Source organism: Eubalaena glacialis, chromosome X (assembly GCF_028564815.1).
Source record: "Eubalaena glacialis isolate mEubGla1 chromosome X, mEubGla1.1.hap2.+ XY, whole genome shotgun sequence".
NCBI classification, from domain to species: Eukaryota; Metazoa; Chordata; class Mammalia; order Artiodactyla; family Balaenidae; genus Eubalaena; species Eubalaena glacialis.
Genome location: NC_083736.1, coordinates 96,145,894 through 96,167,634, shown reverse-complemented (window position 1 = coordinate 96,167,634; position 21,741 = coordinate 96,145,894). Strand labels below are relative to the sequence as shown.

Below are 21,741 nucleotides of genomic sequence, written 5' to 3'. Positions count from 1 at the left end.
GATCCTCCCCCCCAGCCCCGTTCAGGGAGGTGTCGTGGTACAAGGAGCAAGAAGCTGGCCTCGAGTGTCAGGTAGAGCTGAGGTCTAATCCCGGCTCACCTGCGTCCTGAACTGTGTGAGGCATGGCAGTTGACTCAACATTCTACTAATAGGTCTATTCTTTGTCCATCAGCAGTATAAACAGCACTTACCTCATAGGGTCTTAAAGATCCATTAAGAGGGTTATCATCTGCCCCCTCCCAACTTCCCAGAACGGGGGAAAGGCCAACTGTCAGAAACACAATAAAACTGTCAAATCTGTGTGAAATCATCCACGTAAACTGTACGTTATATCCGAGTATTATGTGTAGTTCTGGGCAACAGGATAAAAATTGGTAACTGCTTATTAAAACAGAAAAAAAAAGAAAAAGAAAAGGAAAAATTGGTGTTGCCACTTTCAAGTAATTTTCAGTTCTCCAACCACAGTATTATAGCCATGCTATCCTCAGGAAGGGTTAGGAGATTTCATGCTAGCGTTGATAACCCAGCCTGCATTCATTTATTCATTTATTCAACAAACATTTACTGAATACCTACTATTGTACATGTGGCACTGCTGGCTGCTGGGAATCAGAAGTGCATAAGCTGACAGTCTGTAAACTGGTTAGAGTCTAGAGGAAGGAAGCAGATACTTTAGACAGATATTTACAATACATTAAATGCTGTGACAGAGATGTGTCCAGGTTATTTGAGGAGCCCAGAGAAGGGGCATCCAACCCAGCCAGGCCGTAGTCAGGAAGCTCTTTCTGGGAGAGGTAAAGTCTAAGATATGTGGGTTTTATGTACCAGTGTTTTCACTGTTCTCAGCTTTGCTATGGTGTGTCCAGGTGTGTGTCCAGAATCTAAGGAATCAAGGATACCATCCATTCTAGAAAATTACCAGCTATTTCTTCTTAGTATAGCATTCTTCCCCAGTATCTCCTTCACAAACTCCCATCGGAGGTACTTTTGGCGTTTCGGGTCCGGGCCTTATGTTTCTTGACCTTTCTTTCACCTTTCCTTCTCTTTATCTTTCCAGAAAGCATTCTCCATAATGTCTTTCATTTGTCTTTCAGTAGCTAATTCTCTATCCAGGTGTGTCTAATTGGTTATTTTAAATTATAATAACCTTTTCTTTCAGTGGTTTCGTTTTTTCACTTTCAGGAATTTTATTTGATTCTTTGCGATATTTGGTTGTTTCTTCCTTATGATGGTTTATATCCGCTCATTAGCTGAAACATGTTAAACACTTTTTCAACAGTTTGCACCTGATGATAAGCCTTTGGAGGGACATATGTTTGTGTTTTCAATTATGAGCATGTTTGGGAGGGCTTTATCTGTGGGAACCTTCTTAAAGCCTCAGTTAAGGGTGGGCTCCTCCAGAAAGGATTTGACTTGCATGTGCCCCATGTCTGGGTTTCCACCAGAATTCCTTGAACCGTACTGATAGTATCAGTTGGAACTCCAAAGCTACATGAGGGCAGAGATGTGATTTCAAGTTCTCAAAGCAGCCTTTTCACCCCCGTGAGACCCAAGGTACAGAGGTACAAATTTCCTTGTCATCTCCCCTTCCTCGGACTTAAAAGGCCAGATTTTCACTGAGGTTGTTTTCATTCAAGGGTCTGGGATTGGTACAAAAGTTTCAGTTGCCTACTAATCTCTGGCTCTTTTTCAGCTCATACAAGCACTTAAAATAATGTTTATGATAATTTTTTCAGGTATTTATATCTGTTTGGAATGGGAGGTTTTTCACTAATCTATTCCAAATAGTGTGCAAATAAGGAGTACAAGTGACCCTGAAAAGTACAAACCAGACTAGGGTCACACTCGTGTTCAGCCAATTTCTAAGCTACTCTGCAAGGTTTGAGACAACTTACACTCACATGCCTGTTGCCTTGACAGGGCTGCTTGCAGGACTGCACTCAGGAGGGCTCCTGTCCTGCTCCACTGAATCTCACAGCCTCGTCATGTGGTGTCTCCAGCAGGATAGACAGACTTCCTACGTGGCAGCTCAGAGCTCTCAAGGAACAAGGCAGAATGCATCCGTCCTCTTAAAGATCACATCTGTAATCACCATAACATCACTTCCACCATGTTCCATTGGTCAAAGCAATCACATGCCTTCCCAGAGTCAAGAGCAAGGGAAAACAGACAGGACCAATCTGTGCTAGGAATGACAAGGAATAAGGGGCCTTCCTGAACATGACACGTAGTGCCATGCAACACACATTTCTTGAGATGCTACTTGGTGCCTCACAATGGGTATATCCATATAACAAAGTCCTTGGTTCCCTGGTTCAGAGCAGTAAACTCTGGAATAGTTTTCCACTTGACTTGCCCTAGTAAGGTGACCTGGCCCATGTAGTGGATCCCTCTGATCCAGGGAAGATCTTTTACCCCGAAGAAGCATGAAGTGTCCAACCTTTGTAGACACCCTCTCCTACTCATGGGTCCCTGGGCATAGACACACAGACACACAGATGCACAGAAAGAGAGAAAGGATGATGTGTTGAGTGAGTACTAGGCTAAAGGAACTTCACCCCAGAATCTGGTACCAATATCTGATTTTCCTGACTTGAGGCCACCAAGTTTGCCCATATTCACCCTGGTCCTCTTCTTTCAGGGATTCCCAAACTCCAGACACTTCGATTGCAGTCCTTACCTCTCTATCATGCCTACAGTACAACATATCCACAGAGTCATATGGGGTAGGTTTCAGGTCACGGAAAGAACGTAGGGAGAGGGGAAGCAGAAGTAACCCCCCATGTCTGCCATCCCATGCTGGAGGTGGAGATAGAAGTAGGAGAAGAAAATCAAGGTTGCATTTCCTCTTATTTTAAACTATTTCCTGTCAAGTAGGATAATTCAGAGACGCATGGTTTCTAGGAGCCTCTGATAAGCTCTAGCAATGAAAGGCTGATACGGACAACGGAGTGAGATTCCAGAGATCACACAGGTTCCTGCAGTCAAATCTAGCCGGTAGCCATGTGACCTTGTGTACAGCCCTTCACTTCTCTGGGAATATCCCATCTAGAAAAAGTCCCTGAGTTCCTAGAAGGAATACAAATCACTATGCCAGTCCAATTGTTGTAAGCAGCACAGTACTTATGCACATGATTCCTCCTTAAAAACAAATTCCCGGGCTTCCCTGGTGGCGCAGTGGTTGAGAATCTGCCTGCTAATGCAGGGGACACGGGTTCGAGCCCTGGTCTGGGAGGATCCCACATGCCGCGGAGCGGCTAGGCCCGTGAGCCACAAATACTGAGCCTGCGCGTCTGGAGCCTGTGCTCCGCAACAAGAGAGGCCACGATGGTGAGTGGCCCGCTCACTGCGATGAAGAGTGGCCCCCGCTTGCTGCAACTAGAGGAAGCCCTCGCACAGAAACGAAGACCCAACACAGCCAAATAAATAAATAAATAAATAAATAATAATTAAAGGTGCTAATAATTTAAAAACAAACAAACAAAAAAAACCCAAAAAAACACACCAAATTCCCAATGGTGCATGTAAAATACCTGGATAAGCATCATGTCCTCCCAAAGTCAAATAGCATTTGGCTAACTTCAACACCCAAGATCTGACGTTATTCTCCACTGCCCCTCTGTAGGAAGATGTTGGAAGCACAAGAGTTACGTTATGGACAGCTCTTAGCATTTCAGAAGAATCCTAATGCAACAGCAGAGGCCATGAGAAGCAGACTGGCCATATCACAGCCCCCAGATGGCAAGGACTGGATTCATCACCTGCTAACAGGGAATTTGGGTGCTTTCATGCCCCACGAATGTCCACCAGTGAGCCTAGTTTTTTAACTTCCTTGTAATAAGGAGAAATAATAAATGAACAGTTTTTCAAGGTCACTCTTTCCTCTACCCCACACTCATTCTTCTCTCGTCCAGGAGTGACAGGAGAATGAGAGCGACGATGATGCATCAGGAACCAGGACCAGCCCATTTTATTGGCCCGTGTCTTGAAAGATGGGTGTGATTTCTTCCTGCCAAGACAACCTGGTGGGTTCTATTTTTGTCAGGCCGATTGCTTGGAGGAGAACAAAAAAATAATTAAACATTCGTTTAGCTAGAAGAGGAAAACAGGGTCGGGGCAGGGGGAATTATTTCAATAATTTTAAATGGCAAGGAATCACATCCCTTTCCCACCTCAATCTCAAAGGCCGCACGTGCCGGGAAGACTCCTATTGCTTCAGCCCAGGACAACTCTTCACGCTTAGAATCAATGGCTATACCTCAAGAGCTGCAGGCTTTTCATTGGCTGAGCCAGTCCAGAGTGGCGCTTGGGCTGCTCTGATTGGACACTTCCAGCATCCCCATGATGCCAAGGTGCAAGCCATGAAGGTTTCCGTTTTTCAAAAACAGGAGAAGGTACTCTTGTGGGAAAAAACCAAGTAAGATTAATCTGAACCAGTCAGAATAGTAATTTCAGTTTCTTCCACCTTGGATAGGTACTGTTTCTTGAACATTTCGCTTTAATTATTTCCATGCTGTGTTTGGGTCCTTGATTCTGTTTTCAAATGATTTCCATGACACAAGTAACGTTGAAAAAGTTTGAATGGGGTATGTTTGTCCTAGTAATACTACTTTCTCCGACTTGATGCTTATCATCATTTGTTATTTAAGCAGTAAAACTCTTTCCCTTAGTTCATCATTTCGGTAAACCACACCATTAGGTCATGGTTGCACACTAGGTGCCCTTTCTCCTTAATCACCTTCTGAAGTCAATAATCACATGTACTCATTTGGTCTTATCTTCTTCAACATCAAACCCCATTATTCCTCTCTTTCTTAGATTTCCTGCGTGTCAGTCATCCTTGGGCTCCCAGTCTTCACTCCACGACCCAACTGCAGTGCCTTTTAAACATTGTTTAGTAATGCTCCTGCTTGATTTCTGAATTTACAGATGCGCAACATCCAAGCACAATTAAATATATCCGAGTGTTGTACGTTTCTTCAAATGACTCCTCACAGAGTGCACTATGTATGAGACCAGTTTGCAAGAATAAGTTTGGAAAAGATTTTCTGTGTCTTATTGGCAAACACTGGGAATTTGAAGTAGCAACAATGAACATGAGAGAAAATAAATGGCTTTCTAAATGTGCTGTGTTTTCAAACTGGCCCATGATGCTGTCTTTGAAAATGTACAGGACTTGACCAAGAGACCTTCTCATTGAAAATTTTGTTCTGGGTGTGTAAGATGATCCTGAGATACCACACAGACACACCGAATTGCCGGTCTCCTTGGAAATCAAATTCTTTTTTTTTTAATGATTTTGTTTATTTATTTATTTTTTTCATTTTTTTGGCTGCATCTAGTCTTAGTTGCAGCACGTGGGATCTTCATTGAGGCATGCGGGATCTTTCCTTGAGATGCACAGGCTCTTCACTGGGGCACGTGAGCTTCTCTCTAGTTGTGGTGTGGGGGTTTTCTCTTCTCTAGATGTGGCGTGTGGGCTCCAAAGCAAGTGGTCTCTGTAGCTGTGGTGAGCGGGTTCCAGAGTGTCTGGGCTCTGTACTTTGTGGCATGCGGGCTCTCTAGTTGAGGCGCTCGGGGTCAGTAGTTGTGGCGCACGGGGTTAGTTGCCCCTCGGCATGTGGGATCTTAGTTCCCCAACCAGGGATCGAACCCGCGTCCCCTGCATTGGAAGGCAGATTCTTTACCACTGGACCACCAGGGAAGTCCCAGAAATCAAATTCTTTTCATCAAATATTTTCATAAGACTCTTATCATCTTCAAGAACAAAAATGATTAATATTCCTCTGCAGGGGGTTGATTTATTTAAAATCCTTAGTCTAATGATCCCAAGGACAGTTTTTGAGGGGTAATGGCCCATCCGAATTCTACAATGGCCAAAAAAAAAAAAAAAAGGCTTTTACAGCCCTCCTCGATCAGGCAATGGCCACTTTCATAGCCACACAACTCAAGAGTTGTTAAGCTCTCTCTCGTATCCTGCCTTGCCCAATTCTTTCTCCTGAGTTGGGGGGTTTCTGAAAATGTTAAGACTTTATCTTTTGTCTCACGAGGACAGTGCTGTCCCTTTTCTCAGGGCCTGAAGAAAAGTATTGGTTTCTATAGGTTGTCCATATTTTGTCTGTTTGGCTGAGAGTGACATCCTTTTCAGGTTTTGACATCCTAATCAATAGTGAAATTTTCAACTGGTTTTAAAACTATAAAACGAATATCAAACAAAAGTGAATAAAACTTGGTGTTTAAAGCAAACCAGAATGCACTTATAAGGACTGAAATGAAATAGTATCTCATCTCTTCACAGAGAGGGGAAAGTCAGAAACTTTTTAAAAATAAATAAAACAGTTCAAATAGTTGAGGAAATTACGTGAGAGGGGTCAGCTTATTTTCCCTTAAGGGCTCACCAGTGTTCTCATTATTATTATTATTATTATTATTATTATTATATGAGTATCTACAAACCATAGCTTATAATCAAACATCAATTTTGAACACAGGGAACAGTCCTATACGCTATCAATTTTGAAGCAATGTGATATCAAGTGTAGAAGTGACCGTGAAAAAATAGAGGGAGCTACAAAAAAATCCAGACAAATGCCAGCCAGCTCAGCAGAAGCATTCAGCTCGCCCAAAAATACATGAGAAACAATGAATAATTGCTGCTTTAATCCACTAAGTTTTGAAGTAATTTACAATGCAGCAATCGCTAAAAGATACACTATTATGAAAAATTCAATTTTTTCCACATTGCTCAGGGATTCAGATGCCTTGATTCATCAAAAAAATTTTGAGTAAGACTTTGCATCAGTATTCTATGCTTACATGTGTTGGAAGAATTGAAAAACTGTAACTATACCTCCTAGTAACATCCAATCAGTATTTATCTGTGATAAGAACCAATGTTCCCTTAATATAATGGAAGACTCAGGAGATAGGCCCACCTATAGCTCAAAATTCATGTCTTCTGTGGGTTGAATTCTTTCTCCCTAAAATTCCTAGGCTGATGTCCTAAACCCTAGTACCTGACATGTGATTGTATACAGAGATAGGATCTTTACTGGAGGAATCAAGTTCCACTGCGTTCATTAGGATGGTCCCTAATCCAAAATGACCTGTATCCATATAATGGATGACCTGTATCCATATCCATGGGGGAAATATGGACACAGAGACCCTCACATAGGGGGGAATCTATGAAGAGATATAGGGGTGTCTCTGCCATCGCCACAAGCCAAGGAGAGAGGACTGGAACAGAGACTTCCTTCACACCACTCTGAAGCAACCAAACCAGCTGACATCATGATTTGGACTTCCGGCCTCCAGAAGTGTGAGACATTATGTACCTGCTGTTCAAGTAAACCATCTCTGGCATTTTTTACATCAGCCCCAGATAACTAATATACTATTCTTAAATCACCACGATTAGAAACATACAACCAATCGAGCAAAGAAGAAAAGAGCAGGCAAATAATCACACCTGATACCCTCTCTGTTACCGAGGCTGAACATCCACGAAGGCACTCTCTTGTTCAGCCCGGAAAACCGGCTTGAACTTCGCACCAATGGCTGTGGCTCACCGTTGCTGGTCTCTCATTGGCTGATTCAGAGCCGAGTGGTGCTTGAGCTTCTCTGATTGGACCTCCCATCATCCGAGGCCTTTATCACCAAGGTGGTTGTTTTCAAACAATAGAAGAGTAAAGGCTGGAAAAGAAAAGAAACAGATTACCTGAACAAGTTAGAGTAGACACTTCAGTTAGAAGATTAAAATTTTTCCGGATAGATTACAATCTGGAATAGACTTTTTTCCTTGAACTTTTTGATTTAGTTATTCATTTGCTGTGTTTGGATCCACACTTTAAATGCATTCCATCACATGAGTAATGGCGAAAAGAGTTTGAATGGGATATTTTTATCCTAGCAATACTATCTTCCACGGGCTGATGCTTACAATTTGTTGATTAAGCAGTGAAGGCTTTCCCTCAGTGTATCTCTACAGTAAACCACACCATTAGATCACGATTGCGCACTAGGTACCCTTCTTTCCCCAAGCACCCACTGAAGTGTATAATCACAATCGCTCACTCCCCCTTCCCATCTTCAACAACCACAATAACAAAAATCCCATTATCTTCTCTTCTTTCCACATTTCGTATGTTTTTCTCACCCTTGCACTCCCAGTCTTCACTCTCCACACCCATTATGCTGCACATGTAACGTGTTTCAATAATGCTCCTCTTTCATTTCTGCATTTCCAAATGCAAAACACCCGAAGCAGGATAGCAGTGTCCTGGTGTATTACATCTCTTAGAATTACCTTTCATGTGTGACCAGAGCTATGAGACTAGCATGCAAAAATAACTTTGGTAATACATCTCTGTTTCATACGGCGAAAAACTATCATTTTGAAGCAGCAACCATTCATATGATAGAAATCTAGTGATTTTTCTGAAGTCAACTCTTTGCTAACTGCTCCACACTTGTTCCTCTCAAAAGGCACCCGGCTCTGCAAAGAGTTTTGACTTCTGAAATTTTTTCCCAGTGTGTACAACAACTTCTAGTTGTTGAGGAAAGTATGCACTTGATTTCGTGGTAGATTTTAATGGTGAGTTGTTCAGCAAACTCTTTTTATTTTTTTCTAATCCTTTTATTTTAATTTCCAAGATTCCAGAATCGTAATAAGAAACGAACTTCATGAGGGGGCTTATTTGCCTAAATCTTATTTCTATTGAGCTCAAGGAGAGCTTTGGAGGTAATATCGGCCCCCTTCATGCTTGCAATAGGCACTGAACTCTCTTTAGTGTCCTGTCCTGCCCCCCATTTTCCTCTTCAGCAAGTGGTGTTCTGTCCAAGGTAGAATAATTTGTTTTTGGTCTTTCCACAAAATGAGCCCAAGAAATTTTTGAATTTTATAGTTTATATGGCTTTTGTCTCATTCTTTGTGTGAGAGAGACATCCTTTACAAGCTTCTACATCCTAGTGAAAAGGGTTATTTACAACTTATTTTAAATGTTCAATGAAACACTTCACAATCATGATGAAGTATTGGGCTTTAAAGCAAATCAGAATATATTGCAAAGGATTTAAATCCCACAGAATGTTCTCTCTCAACAGATGTAGGAAGCTAGAAATCCGTTTAAAAAGAAACAATAGAAAATCAGCAACTTCTTTGAAATTTGGCAATACACTTAGAGAAAAGTGACACAAATAAAAATCTTCATGGGCCACGAAGAAAACACAATGGAAAAGATATGAACCTTGACATGAACCTTACCATTCAAACCACGTGAGGTAAAAGGAGACATCTTAGGTCTTATATGGCTGATAATCCTCCTCTAAATTGATGCACGGGTCTGAGGAAATGACTTGCTCTGGATTCATGTACTGAAATCCCCATGATTAACTACAAGTAAGGAACAGCAACAAAAAAGGCAAAGGATCACAGTTCCCTTCCCCTTAATCTCCAGGTTGATTATCATAAAAAGGCGATTATCTGTTCAGCTGTGCTCACTGGACCACACTTTGAGCCAGTGGCTGTGGCTCAAACGCTGCCACTCCCCCAGTGGAGACAGGAGCTTGTGCTGCTCTCACTGGACACTCTCCGATGGATGTAAACTTGCAGGTCATGAAAGTTTGTGTTTTAAAGATGGAAAAAGTCTCTGCTAGGAAAGAACTGATGAGATACATCTGTAGGAGTTTTTAAAATAATTTCAACAACCAGGGAATTAGAAAAGTAAAATGTTTGTGAAAATTTTCTTTTGCCATTTCTGTACTATACACCTGTCCCCATTTATATATTTTAAGTATGCTTAAATTGGGATATGGTGGAAAATTATAATAGACGTACTGGATGGGCATATATGCTTCTTCACTTTATTTATTGCATATCACACATAAAAAAAACTTCTGGCGAATTCCATAGTACAGAAGTGAGAGAATGAGAATAAAATGGGAAATAGGAAAATAATTTAGAGCTTATAGAACTCTATCAAGACTGACCTAGAAAAGCACTGAAACTGGGTTCAAGAAAAGGTTGGAATTCTGTAGTTTCACTAGTTTTTCTCTCATTTATTGGCTGAGAGTGACATCCTCCACAAGTTTGTACATCCTAATCCAGGGTTACTGAGAAGTATTTTTTTTTATTATTATTCTTAAAATTTTTATTGAACTATAGTTGAGTTACAATATTACATTAGTTCAGGTTTACAACATAGTGATTTAATAGTTTTATGTACTATACTGTTTAAAGTTATTACCAAAAAAATTGTTATATTTCCCTGTGCTCTGCAGCATATCCTTGTTGCTTATTTTTAAAGTTCAAAATAAATAGTTTAAAATATGATGAAATATTGAGTTCTAACGGAAACCTTAATAAATTACAAAGGATTGGCATCATGGACTGCATTCTCTCTCTCCAACAATGCAGGAAGTTAGAAATCAATTAGAAAGAAAAGGAATTGGAAAATCAGCAACTACATTGAAATTCAGCAACATACGTATGGAAAAACAAAAGAAAAAAAGTCAATGCCCCAAAAAGGAAACACAATGGATATTAAATTCAATAAATATTATCATAAGCATTAACACTCAAATTACTTGAAGAAAGGAGTCATCTTACAGCTGAATGGATAAAGAAGATGTGGCACATATATACAATGGAATATTACTCAGCCATGAAAAGAAACGAAATTGAGTTATTTGTAGTGAGGTGGATGGACCTAGAGTCTGTAATACAGGGAGAAGTAAGTCAGAAAGAGAAAAACAAATACCCAATTCTAACACATATATATGGAATCTAAAAAAAAAAAAGGTTATGAAGAAGCTAGGGGCAGGACGGGAATAAAGACGCAGACCTACGAGAGAATGGGCTTGAGGACATGGGGAGGGGGAAGGGTAGGCTGGGACAAAGTGAAAGAGTGGCATGGACATATATACACTACCAAATGTAAAATAGATAGCTAGTGGGAAGCAGCCGCATAGCACAGGGAGATCAGCTTGGTGCTTTGTGACCACCTAGAAGGGTGGGATAGAGAGGGTGGGAGGGAGACGCAAGAGGAAGGAGGTATGGGGATGTAGGTATATGTATAGCTGATTCACTTTGTTATAAAGCAGAAACTAATACACCATTGTAAAGCAATTATACTCCAATAAGGATGTTAAAGAAAATTTAAAAAATAAAACCCAAACATACATGAGATTGTAAATTATATATTATATATATAATACATATAATATAGTATATGTGTCCAAAAAGCTATAAAATTCCAAGCACACATCTATATTTTTTATTTCAAGAACAACTAATATTACCCCTTCTGTCTTAGATATATTCTAATTCTTCAATTCTTATGTATTTCAAGTAAACTGAAAGTTATTAAGCAAATCTCACGTTCTTTCTAAATTTTTTGACCACTCTGGAAATTTCAGTTTGCTGGATTCAGATTTATCTGTGAAACCTGGTGTTGGAAATGTACAAATGACAACCCTAAGTGTGTGTTTGCCTTATCGTAGATTCCTAAGCACACCCTGTAATACAGACTTAATTTATCACTTCCTGATGTATATGCAGTGTGTAATGAGACTAAAGATCAAAAAAGTCATTGTTGTCTTTTTTCCTGTACAACCTAACTTCTGCTGTTCAATCTTTAGTCTACATAGTTGTTAGTATTTTCTGTTCCAAAAGTCAAATTTCTCACTACTTAAATGATTATATTACGTATGTTACTTGGGTAACTAATCATTTATAATCTCTGAAAACTGATATTTGTAAAACAATATCTTTGTTTCTATGGCATTGTTTCTATTAAATTCTCTTTAATTTTCAAAAATATTCTGTCTAATTACATATTGAAAATATCCAACCAATAAAGCAAAAACAACAAAAAAACAAAAAAACAAAGAAAAGAGTCATCTTAGTTCTCTTAATTGCTGAACACCCTCCTCTTATTTTCAGGCAAGGAGGTAGAGACACTACCAGATCTGGATGCCTGTACTAAAATCGCCATGGTTAAAAGCAGCTACTTGAAGGGAAAAATAACAGTGAAGCAATCACACCTCTTTCCCGCTCGATCTCTGGTCTGAGTAGCACAGGTTGGCTGTTTTTGGTTCAGCCCTGGTCACCCCACCACACTTAGGGCTGATTGCTTTGGCTCACGGGCTACCAGTCCCTCATTGGTTGCTGCTCTGGACATGCTGGCTACAGCTGCTGTCACTGGACGATCCCATCATCCGCGCAGCACTGCAGTTCAGTCAAGATGTTTGGATAAAAACCGAAAAGTTATAGGCTGCAAAAAAAAAAAAAAAAAAAAAAGAATATAGAATCAGAGAAATCTGAATTAGGTAGAATAGAAATTTCAGAAGGTATGGTGCTTGATTCTAGAAAATTAGATTTCTCTAATTTTACACTGCGTTGTGTCCTATTTTATGTATTTAAAATCTGAATTCAGATTTCAGATATGTTGAAGGAGTATGAACATGTAAGTGTGATTTTTATATCTGCTACTGCACTTTATCGGTTACTATATCCCACATAAAAATCTCTGGATCATACTGCTATGTACAGGTGGGAGAATGACAATTAAAAAGGTCAATGGAATTTTTATGGAAAGAATTTTGACCATAAAGATGCCTCAAATGGGTGACAGAGAAACCACGAATAGAAATGACCATTCAGGAAAGTGACGAGATGCAATATGTTTAGGAAATGTTCGCGATTTTCCATGGAACGAATGGCACTGCAGACATATACTCAAGCAGACTTGATGAGGTTTATATTTCCCTCAGGGTAAAAATGTTTTAAAGATGGACAGTATGGCACAGGACGAAAACCGAGTGGATCGGACTCTTCAGAGCTACAGGTCTTTTTATTTATTTATTTTATTTTTTTCTTTCATAAACATCTTTTTCCCGCCAAGTGAGTGGCTCTGAAAAGAGCCTTTGGTTTGCGATGCTCAGGTGGTCCGGAGGCAGCTCATTTGCCGGTGGTGTATCTGATGACGGCCTTGGTGGCGTTGGACACGGCGTGCTTGCCCATCTCCCCAGGCAGCAGCAGGCGCACGGAGGTCTGGATGTCTCTGGAGCTGAGGGTGGAGCGCTTGCTGGAGCAGACCAGGCGCGCCGCCTCGTCGGCGATTCGCTCAAAGATGTCCTTAACGAACGAATCCATGACGTTCACGGCCTCCTGCGAGAGGCTCAGGCCCTCCTGGACCCGCTTCAGCACCCTTCGGAAATAGGCGGCAAAGCTGTCGAAGCCGTCAGAGCGGCGGCGGCGGCTGCAGCGGCGGCGGCGGCGCTTCGGTGTCTTCTGCTTCGGGTTCTTCGGCTCCGCTTCCTTGGCGCCCAGGCTTTCTTCAGACGTCTCAGACGAAGTCTCAAGCATGTCGGAATCGCCCTCCTTACAGCTCAGAGGGAAGGACAGTGCGGCCGTTGAGGGCCGTCGGCCCGGTTTATACTCCCTGCCTTTTCTGACGTCACGGGCAATGCTCACATCTGATTGGATAAAATGCAAAGCAGGGAGGCCTGTCACTAAGGCACCCCATGTCACGTGTGATTGGATGGCCCCCTGCTTGGCCTCCAGTCAGCCAATCACAGTGGAAATCGGGTGACCTTTAAACTTTCCGTGACCTCTACCAGAAAATCTTTGAACTATGCCCCATGTAGGCAACGTTCACCTCAGCTGATTTATGCCTACTATTTATGCATGAGAACTCTGAAAAGATGTCACCCAAGTCACCTACACTGAAGAAAAATCAGTGTGAGCTTCCTGAGCGAGTCTGACCTCCCTAACTCAAGTCGTTGCCGCCATCAGAATGACTTTAGCCACTTGGCGGGCCATTTTACTCCCACATAGTATCTTGTCTTTCCATGGCTGAGCCTCCCTGGCTTGAGCCGGAAGTCTCTGACATGGTCTGCAGAGTGCTCCTCAAAATCATGGGACATAATTGACCATCTACTGCCTCCAATTACGATCAAAACCCACAGTGAATTAGAAAAATTTGAAATCTCAAAGCCACATTGTCCAAAGTTGGAACACAAACAGAAATGGGAATACTTTTAAAATTAGTAAAAATACTTAAACATTTCTCAAATATAAAATTTTCTTAACATTCCTTAGGTCCTCAAAATACCCCACATGCTTGAATTTGTGAACAAACGTAAGAGTTGTTGATTGAAAACAATGATTACTTTAATTCTCTAAGAAAACACCACAGGAAGAATGGAAGGAATAAATGGGAAGTTCTTTAAAATAAAAGCATATTTCTTGCAAGAATACATGACAATGCAAAGGCATTTCTTTAATGTGTTTCCTTACCAATAAATTGCAGAATTGGAATCAAAAAATGACTTAAGAAGAATTGAAAAAAGGGGAGTTCATCAATCTGGTTTCATCTGAAATGGTCAAGATTCCAAAGCTGTTTCCATTTGCACATTTAAAGAACTGCTATTTCTACTGCTCATGAAATGTTTCCAATTATGAAAGGGGAAAGCTAATCTTTATTACCAGAAAATGTAATATGGTGATAAAACCAGTGAAGGAAGCTTGCCGTTCCTTATTTCTAAAGAATCCCATTTACCAATGAAAATACAAAAATCCCACTTGATGTGTTAGTAGTCAAATCCTTCCCTTATCTGTATACAAGGGACAAGAGACATACAGTACAACCTCTGAATTCAAATCATTAACTTACAGTGATTAAAAGCAAGCTAGCAAGCAAACAACAGGGAAGGAACCCCTCCAGTTTCCTCCACAATCTCCAAGTCTGAACCTCCCAAGAATGCTTTTATTTGTTTTTCCCTGGTCACTTTCCCACACTGGGCCAAAGGCTGTGGCTCACAAGCTTCCAGTCCATCACTGGCCGAACCAGTGAACAGGACGTGAGCTGCTCTCATTGGACACTCTTATCATCCAAGTGTTGCATAACTGCAGTATTTAGCTATGTCTTGTTTACTTGATTCTTCAAAGGAACTGTAATCATTATTGCAACTTTTGTGTACAGTCATTGTTTTACATTTACCTCTACTTGCTAATTTATTCTATTAACATTCCTACCTGCATCTCAGATCATCTGCTGTGATCTTTTTCCATCTTCCTAAATTACATTCTTTAGAAGTTCCTTTAACATGGTGTCAGTTGATGTAAACACGATAAGATTTCATTTTTCTCAAAAGTCTTTATTTCTCAGTTAAGCTCTAGAAGGAAGCCAGCACTGAGATGGGGTTAATTAGGTAGGAATGTTAATCAGGATTACCATCTGAGGATGGGATGAGCCACATATTTATACCCTCCCCTTGTTCAGACATTGGATGTGACCGTCTCAGGAAGTCCCTAACTTTGGGCAAATTAGCTCTCTGAAGCTGAGGAAATATCTGAAAGGGTCAATGGCTGAGGATTAGCACCTGACTGTACTCTCAGCAGCCGGTGGAGCGAGTCTACATTTGAGTGTGGTTTGGGGAGGTCCATCTTCATGTGTAGCATAGCTTCACTTTTAAATGATACCTTGGCTAGATATGCAACTCTAGGATGACAGTTACTTTCTCTCAGCACTTGCTTTTGGCTTCAATTTATTAAGACAAAGAGGTCTGCAGTCACACTATTTGGTATTCCTTTTTTAGGCACTGTGTCTTTTTGTCTGCTATTTTGATCTCTAGCGTTACCTTGAAGGTTTACTATGATGGAGGAACTTATGGCTTCCCCTAACTCTGGGAATTACCAGCCATTTTCCTTTGAATAGCATTTTTCCAATATTCACCCAGTTTTATGCTTCTGGAATGCCTATGTGATACTTATCACCTACTTACTCCATTCCTTGAGTCTCTTTGCCTCACCTGTATCCTTTTTTTTTCTTTTACTTTCTGTGAAGTATTCTGCATTATTTCTATTATTTTATCTGTCTTGTAGTTCACCAATCCCCTGTCCAGCTATATCTCATTGGTTATGTAAAATTTCTTTAATCTTTGGTTCATATAATGAATGTTTGCATTTCCACAAAGAATAGATTACAAACTTGGAAGGAATAGAATCAGATTCATCTGAATGACTTAGAGTAGCATCTCCAGATATGAGGGAACGGGGAATAGGTTTTTTTCTTGAACTTTTTGATTTTGATATTTCTGTACCATTTTTGGCTTTTCTCTTATGTTTGCAATGAATTCTGTAACAAAGATAATGTTGAATAAGTTTGATCGGGATATGTTTGCTATATTAATACTATTTTCCAGGGTTGTTTATAATTTCTTATTGAAGTAGTAAACCTGTTTCCCTCAATTAGTCTTTTTTATTGAGATATAATGGACATAAAACCTTAGTTTCATAATGATTCAATATATGTATATATTATGAAATGATCACCCCAATAATTCTAGTTAACAGCCACCACCACACACAGTTACAAAATTTTTTTCTTGTGATAAGAACTTTTAAGGTCTACTTTCTTAGCAACATTCAAATATGCAATACAGTATTTAACTATAGCCACCATGCTGTATATTGCATGTCTGGGAATTATTTAATTAAAATTGGAAGTTTGGACCTTACTTCAATCTTTACTGTTAACCATACCATTAGATCATAATTGCCTCTTTTCTTCAATCACCTTCTGAAGTGAATGATCAGATGTACTCATTTTATCTTCCAGTCTTCAACATCAAAACCCATTTTTCCTCTCTCTATCCTAGATTTCATATCTGTCATTCACCTTTGCACTCCCAGTCTTCACTGTCTATATGGTATATTTTAAATGTCATTTCACTGATCCTTCTATTCTATTTCTGAAATTTTAGGTGCAAAACACCCCAAGAGCTATAAAAATGTCCCAACAGATTCATTTTCTTAAAATAACTTCTCACATAATACAATATGTATGAGACTAGTATGCAAGATCAAGATTGGCAAAACATTTGTATGTCATATGGACAAACACTAGGATTTTGAAGCAGCGGTAGTGAGCATGATGGAAATAAAATGACTTACGCTGTGCATTCAAACTGGTTTACAGTTCTATCTTTGAAATGAGCATGGTTTCAAAAGAGGCTTTGGCTCCCAAAGTTTTGTCCCCTATGTGTATGACGATCTCAAGGCACTATTCAGAGGGATTTACTTGTAGTTGATCTCCTGACAATTTTCCTGATCACCTTGGAAAGAAAATTCTTTTTTTTCAAGTTCTTTAATGAGATTTTTCTAATATTCCAGAATAATTTTAACTAATGACCCTCATGAAGGGGGTCCAATTATCCTAAATCCTTACTCTAATTTCCCAAGGAGAACTCTGGAAGTATAACGGCTCATCAGAGATCTTCCACAATGGGCTGAAAAACAAACAAAGAAATTTGTACCCAGTCCTGGATCAGGCGTTTCCTCCCTTCGTGCTGCACTACTTAGGAAAACAATTTCTAGTTTCTTGCCCTGCCCACAACCTTTCTCTTGAGTTCATACAGTTCTGCTAAAGCTACATAGATTTGTCTCTCTTGGAGGTTCCTGTCCCTCTTCTGATGGGTTCAAGGAAAGTTTTTTTTTTTTTCCACACACACACACTGTATTTTATTTTTACAAGAGATAAATAGACTGACACCAAGCATTGTACATGGCTGACCACAACAAAAGCAACAATGATTGCAATTACCAAACATGAAACACACTCATACTATGTCATAATATTGACATTCAGTCCAGTAATCCTCCACTGTAACAGCTGCTTTACTTTGCAGTGAACATTGATTTGTATATTCTTTGCCTCTGAGTCCTTGTGGGATTTTTTTTTTAATTCAAACAGAAAGTCACAAAAATTATACTCATCCTCATCAGTTCACTCAGTCCCATGTAATTAATTTTTTTTTCATCTTGATCTTTTGTTAGCACTTTTATGAGTTCATCAGTTATTCATTAGAGTTCTGAAAATGCTTATTCATTCAGTTCAGCAGTACAGTCAGTTACCAGAAACCTGTACTTGTCAGAGTCTTTTCCATGAATTTCTTGAAGATGAAACCCTTTTATAGGAACATATTTGCAAAAGCATCAGAGTACACCCAGAACTGTCTGTAAATGACAAAAGACTTAAAAATGACCACGGTGAAAGATTTGATGAAAGTTCATAATAATGCAGTTGACAAGAAAATTAGTTATTTCTGAGATATACATTTTAAAGTAATAACTAGGATTATGACTTATAACATTATACCAGAATATATACGGTTTTTAGAAATTTCATGTAATGTCTGAAACATTTATATTAACATATTTCCATACAAATAAGCCAATGAAAGTTTAGTACTAGTTGTTTTGTTTGTTTGTTTGTTTATACTGCAGGTTCTTATTAGTCATCAAGGAAAGTTTTGATTTTTGCAGATTATCCAGCTTTTGCCTCTTTGTTTGGCTCAAAGTGATATTCTTCACAGAAGAAATTACAAATTATTTTAAAAGTACAAATACAGTCCTTTAAAATAGTGAACTAATAATGCAGTTTAAAGAAAGTCATAAACAATTTCTAAGGATTGAAATCACTGAGTATCTTCTCTCTTCACAGAAGTAAGAAGCTAAAAATAAAAAAAATTAAACTAAGCAATGAATAGTCAGAGTGAAAAGAGGATGAATGAAGTCACCTTTTTTCTCTTAATGGGAAACTAAATAATCAATATGATGGAAGAGTCAGCACATGTGCCAATCTACAGCTCAGGTTTCATATCACATATACTTTGAATTGCGTCCCCTGAAATTCTTATATTGAAGTCCTAAACCCCAGTACCTCAAATGTAATCTTACTTGGAGTTAGGGTCATGAATGAGGCAATCAAATTAAAATCTAATATCCGACCAGATTCTGGTAGAGTTCTTTGAAGCATGTACTCACTCGAAACATTCTCCTTTCTGTCAATCTGTGTGTCTGTATTTCTATGTCCAGGGGCCCAGGAGTAGGGGGATGGTATGTCTACAATGGTCAGAAACTTCATGCCACCAGAGGGAAAGGTTTGCCCTGGATTATAGGGATTCACTGCATGCAGGAGTTCACCCAGATAACAGTGAGTCAAGCGGGAAAGTATTCCATAGTTTAACAACACTGTGGCCCAAGGAACCCAGGACTTTGTGCTACAGACATATCATGTGTGTGGCACCCAGCAGCATCTCAAAAAGCATGTGTTGTGTGGCACTATTTGTTAGATTTGTGAAAGCTGCTCATTCCCAGACACTTCTCGTATGGATTAAGCATGTCTGTTCCCCTTCCTCTTGACTCTGGCAGGCCTATAATTGCTTTGACCAATGGAGTATGAAAGAAGTGATGTTATGCCCATTACAGAGCTAATCTTTAAGAGGACACATAGCTTCTGCTTTGCTGTTTGAGAGTTCTGAGCCGACAAGTAAAAATCTGCCTATCCTGCTGGACAACCCCTTGGAGAGGTACCTCCATGGCACCAGTATGAGTGTTAGTTGTCTTTTACGTTGCAGAGTAGTTTAAAGGGTCAGTTACACTTCTGTTTGGGTCAATAAATGGAATAGAAAATGGGGGAAATTTCCATTCAAGACATGAAAAATAACTTGACAAAATTATTTATATACATTATTGAAAATGCTCACCTCTGTGTGAAAAGTGACAGAAATTAATACTTCATTGAGATCTTTAATAATTGTAGTTGCTTGAATGACTGCACCCTTAATGAAAAACTGGACTTTTTCTAATGGAAAGGGAAGATGCCAAAAAAAAAGAATTCTACTCCATGTCCTAGATTTGGGGTCAGGAAAAGTCTCCTTGAGAATCTGTAATCACAAAGGTGTCCTCCTGTAGCTTTGGGGTTCATATTAACACTATCATTATGGTCCAAAGAATTCCCTGTTGTAAACTTTCTTCCATGGTTTGATCATCATATTGTATTTACCAGTAATGAAAAATAGCATTTATCCTTTCATGATTGGAACTATTTTATTAGCAGTAGAATTAACCGCTCCTTGAAGCCCTCACAGGAAACACACTTGGAAACCTGACCATTAGGATCTTAGCTCATTGAAGACCTCCATTTCTTCAAGTCTTCCTAAGTCCTTCTTGGTTCAATGTCTGTAATTTATTTTTACATAAATACATTAAAGATATACTTTGCTTGAATTACGTAGATTTTTGAAAGGAATATGTTTCTAATTTTTAAATATTTCCCTTTTACTGATTATTTTCTTCTCACTCTGAAGGTTTCTAGGGAATTAGAAAAATAATTTCTTTCAACTAACACATATTTTTTCATCAATTCCAGTATGTGTGGTATTTTGGGTACCTAAGTAATGTTAAAAAAAATTAAAATTTGCTAAATGTTAAATATTTTTAGTATTTATGTACAAGTATCCGATTTCTGTTTGTGGCCTGTCTTTGGAGAATGCGGTTTTACTATTCTTTCTGATTCCCTGTAAGTTTGATACGAATTGGAGGTAAGGGCTGGTCAGTTATGTCCTATGACTGATTTTGAGGAGCACTCTGCGGACCAAGTCAGAGAGTTCCTGCTCAAGCCACGGTGGCTCAGCCATGGAAAGAGAAAATTCTGTGTTGAGTAAAATGGCCCCCAAGTGGCCAGAGTCATTTTGATGGTGGCAAAGGTTTGAGTTATGGAGACTCTCTCAGGGAACTCAAACTGATTTTTCTTCAATGTAGGTGACTTCGGTGACATCTTTTCAAAGTTCTCATGCATAAATAGTAGGCATAAATCAGCTGATTTATGTGAACGGATGACCTTTTCCTACATGGGGCATAGTTCAAAGATTTTTCTAGTGGAGGTCACGGAAAGTTTAAAGGTCACCAGATTTCCACTGTGATTGCTTGACGGGAGGCCAAGCAGGGTGGCATCCAATGACACGTGACATGGGGTGCCTTAGTGACAGGCCTCCCTGCCTTGCATTTTGTCCAGTCAGATATGGACATTGCCTGTGACATCAGAGAAGGCAGGGATTATAAACCCGGCCACTGGCCCTCAGCAGCCTCATTGTCCTTCCCTCTGAGCTGTGGGGAAGGTGGCTCCGACATGGCCGAGCCTTGCCGTGAGACTTCTTCTGAGGAAAGCCTGGGCACCAAAGAGCCCACAGAAGCCGAACCAAAGAGCCCAAAGCAGAAGATGCCAAGGCGCTGTCGCCGCTGCTGCCCAGACAGTTTCATCACCTGTTTCCCCAGGGTGCTGAAGCAGGTTTTCACGAGGGCCTGGACATCTTCGAGCCCATCGCCGAGGAGGCTGCACCCCTGGCCAGCTCCACCTAGCGCTCCACCATCACCTTCAGAGAGATCCAGACCTCTGTGCCCCTGCTGCTGCCCAGGGAGATTGGCAAGCACGCCATGTCCTAGGCCACCAAGGCAGTCATCAGGTACACCATCCTCAAATGAGCTGCTTCAGAACCACCTGAGCCTCGCAAACCAAAGGGTCTTTTCAGAGCCACTCACTTGTCAGGAAAAGACCTGTAGCACTGAAGAGTCAGATTGACTCTAGTTTTTCGACCTGTGCCATACTACTGCCCATCACTAAAACATTTTTAAGTTGAAGTAAACATCAAACATTATCAGTTCGACTTGAATATATGTCTGTAGTGCAGTTTGTTCCAACAAAAATTGTGACTATTCCTTAACCATATTGCATTTCATAACTTACCTGAACAGTCATTTTAGTTCTAGGTCAGCCTTTATAGAGTTCCTTAAGGTCTACATTATTTTTGTATTAATTTTATTTTGCATTTTAATTCTCATTCCCTGGGAGGATGTTGTGGAATTTACTAGAGATACTTTATGTGTGATATAGC

General features: G+C 39.9%; 1 protein-coding gene across 1 annotated transcript; it reads right to left on the bottom strand.

The window, feature by feature from the left end:
• Window positions 1-12,961: 12,961 nt before the first annotated feature.
• Window positions 12,962-13,369, bottom strand: LOC133081863 (late histone H2B.L4-like). Its single transcript, XM_061178191.1, has one exon. It carries the CDS (start codon window positions 13,367-13,369, stop codon window positions 12,962-12,964), a length of 408 nt encoding a protein of 135 aa, XP_061034174.1.
• Window positions 13,370-21,741: the final 8,372 nt, after the last annotated feature.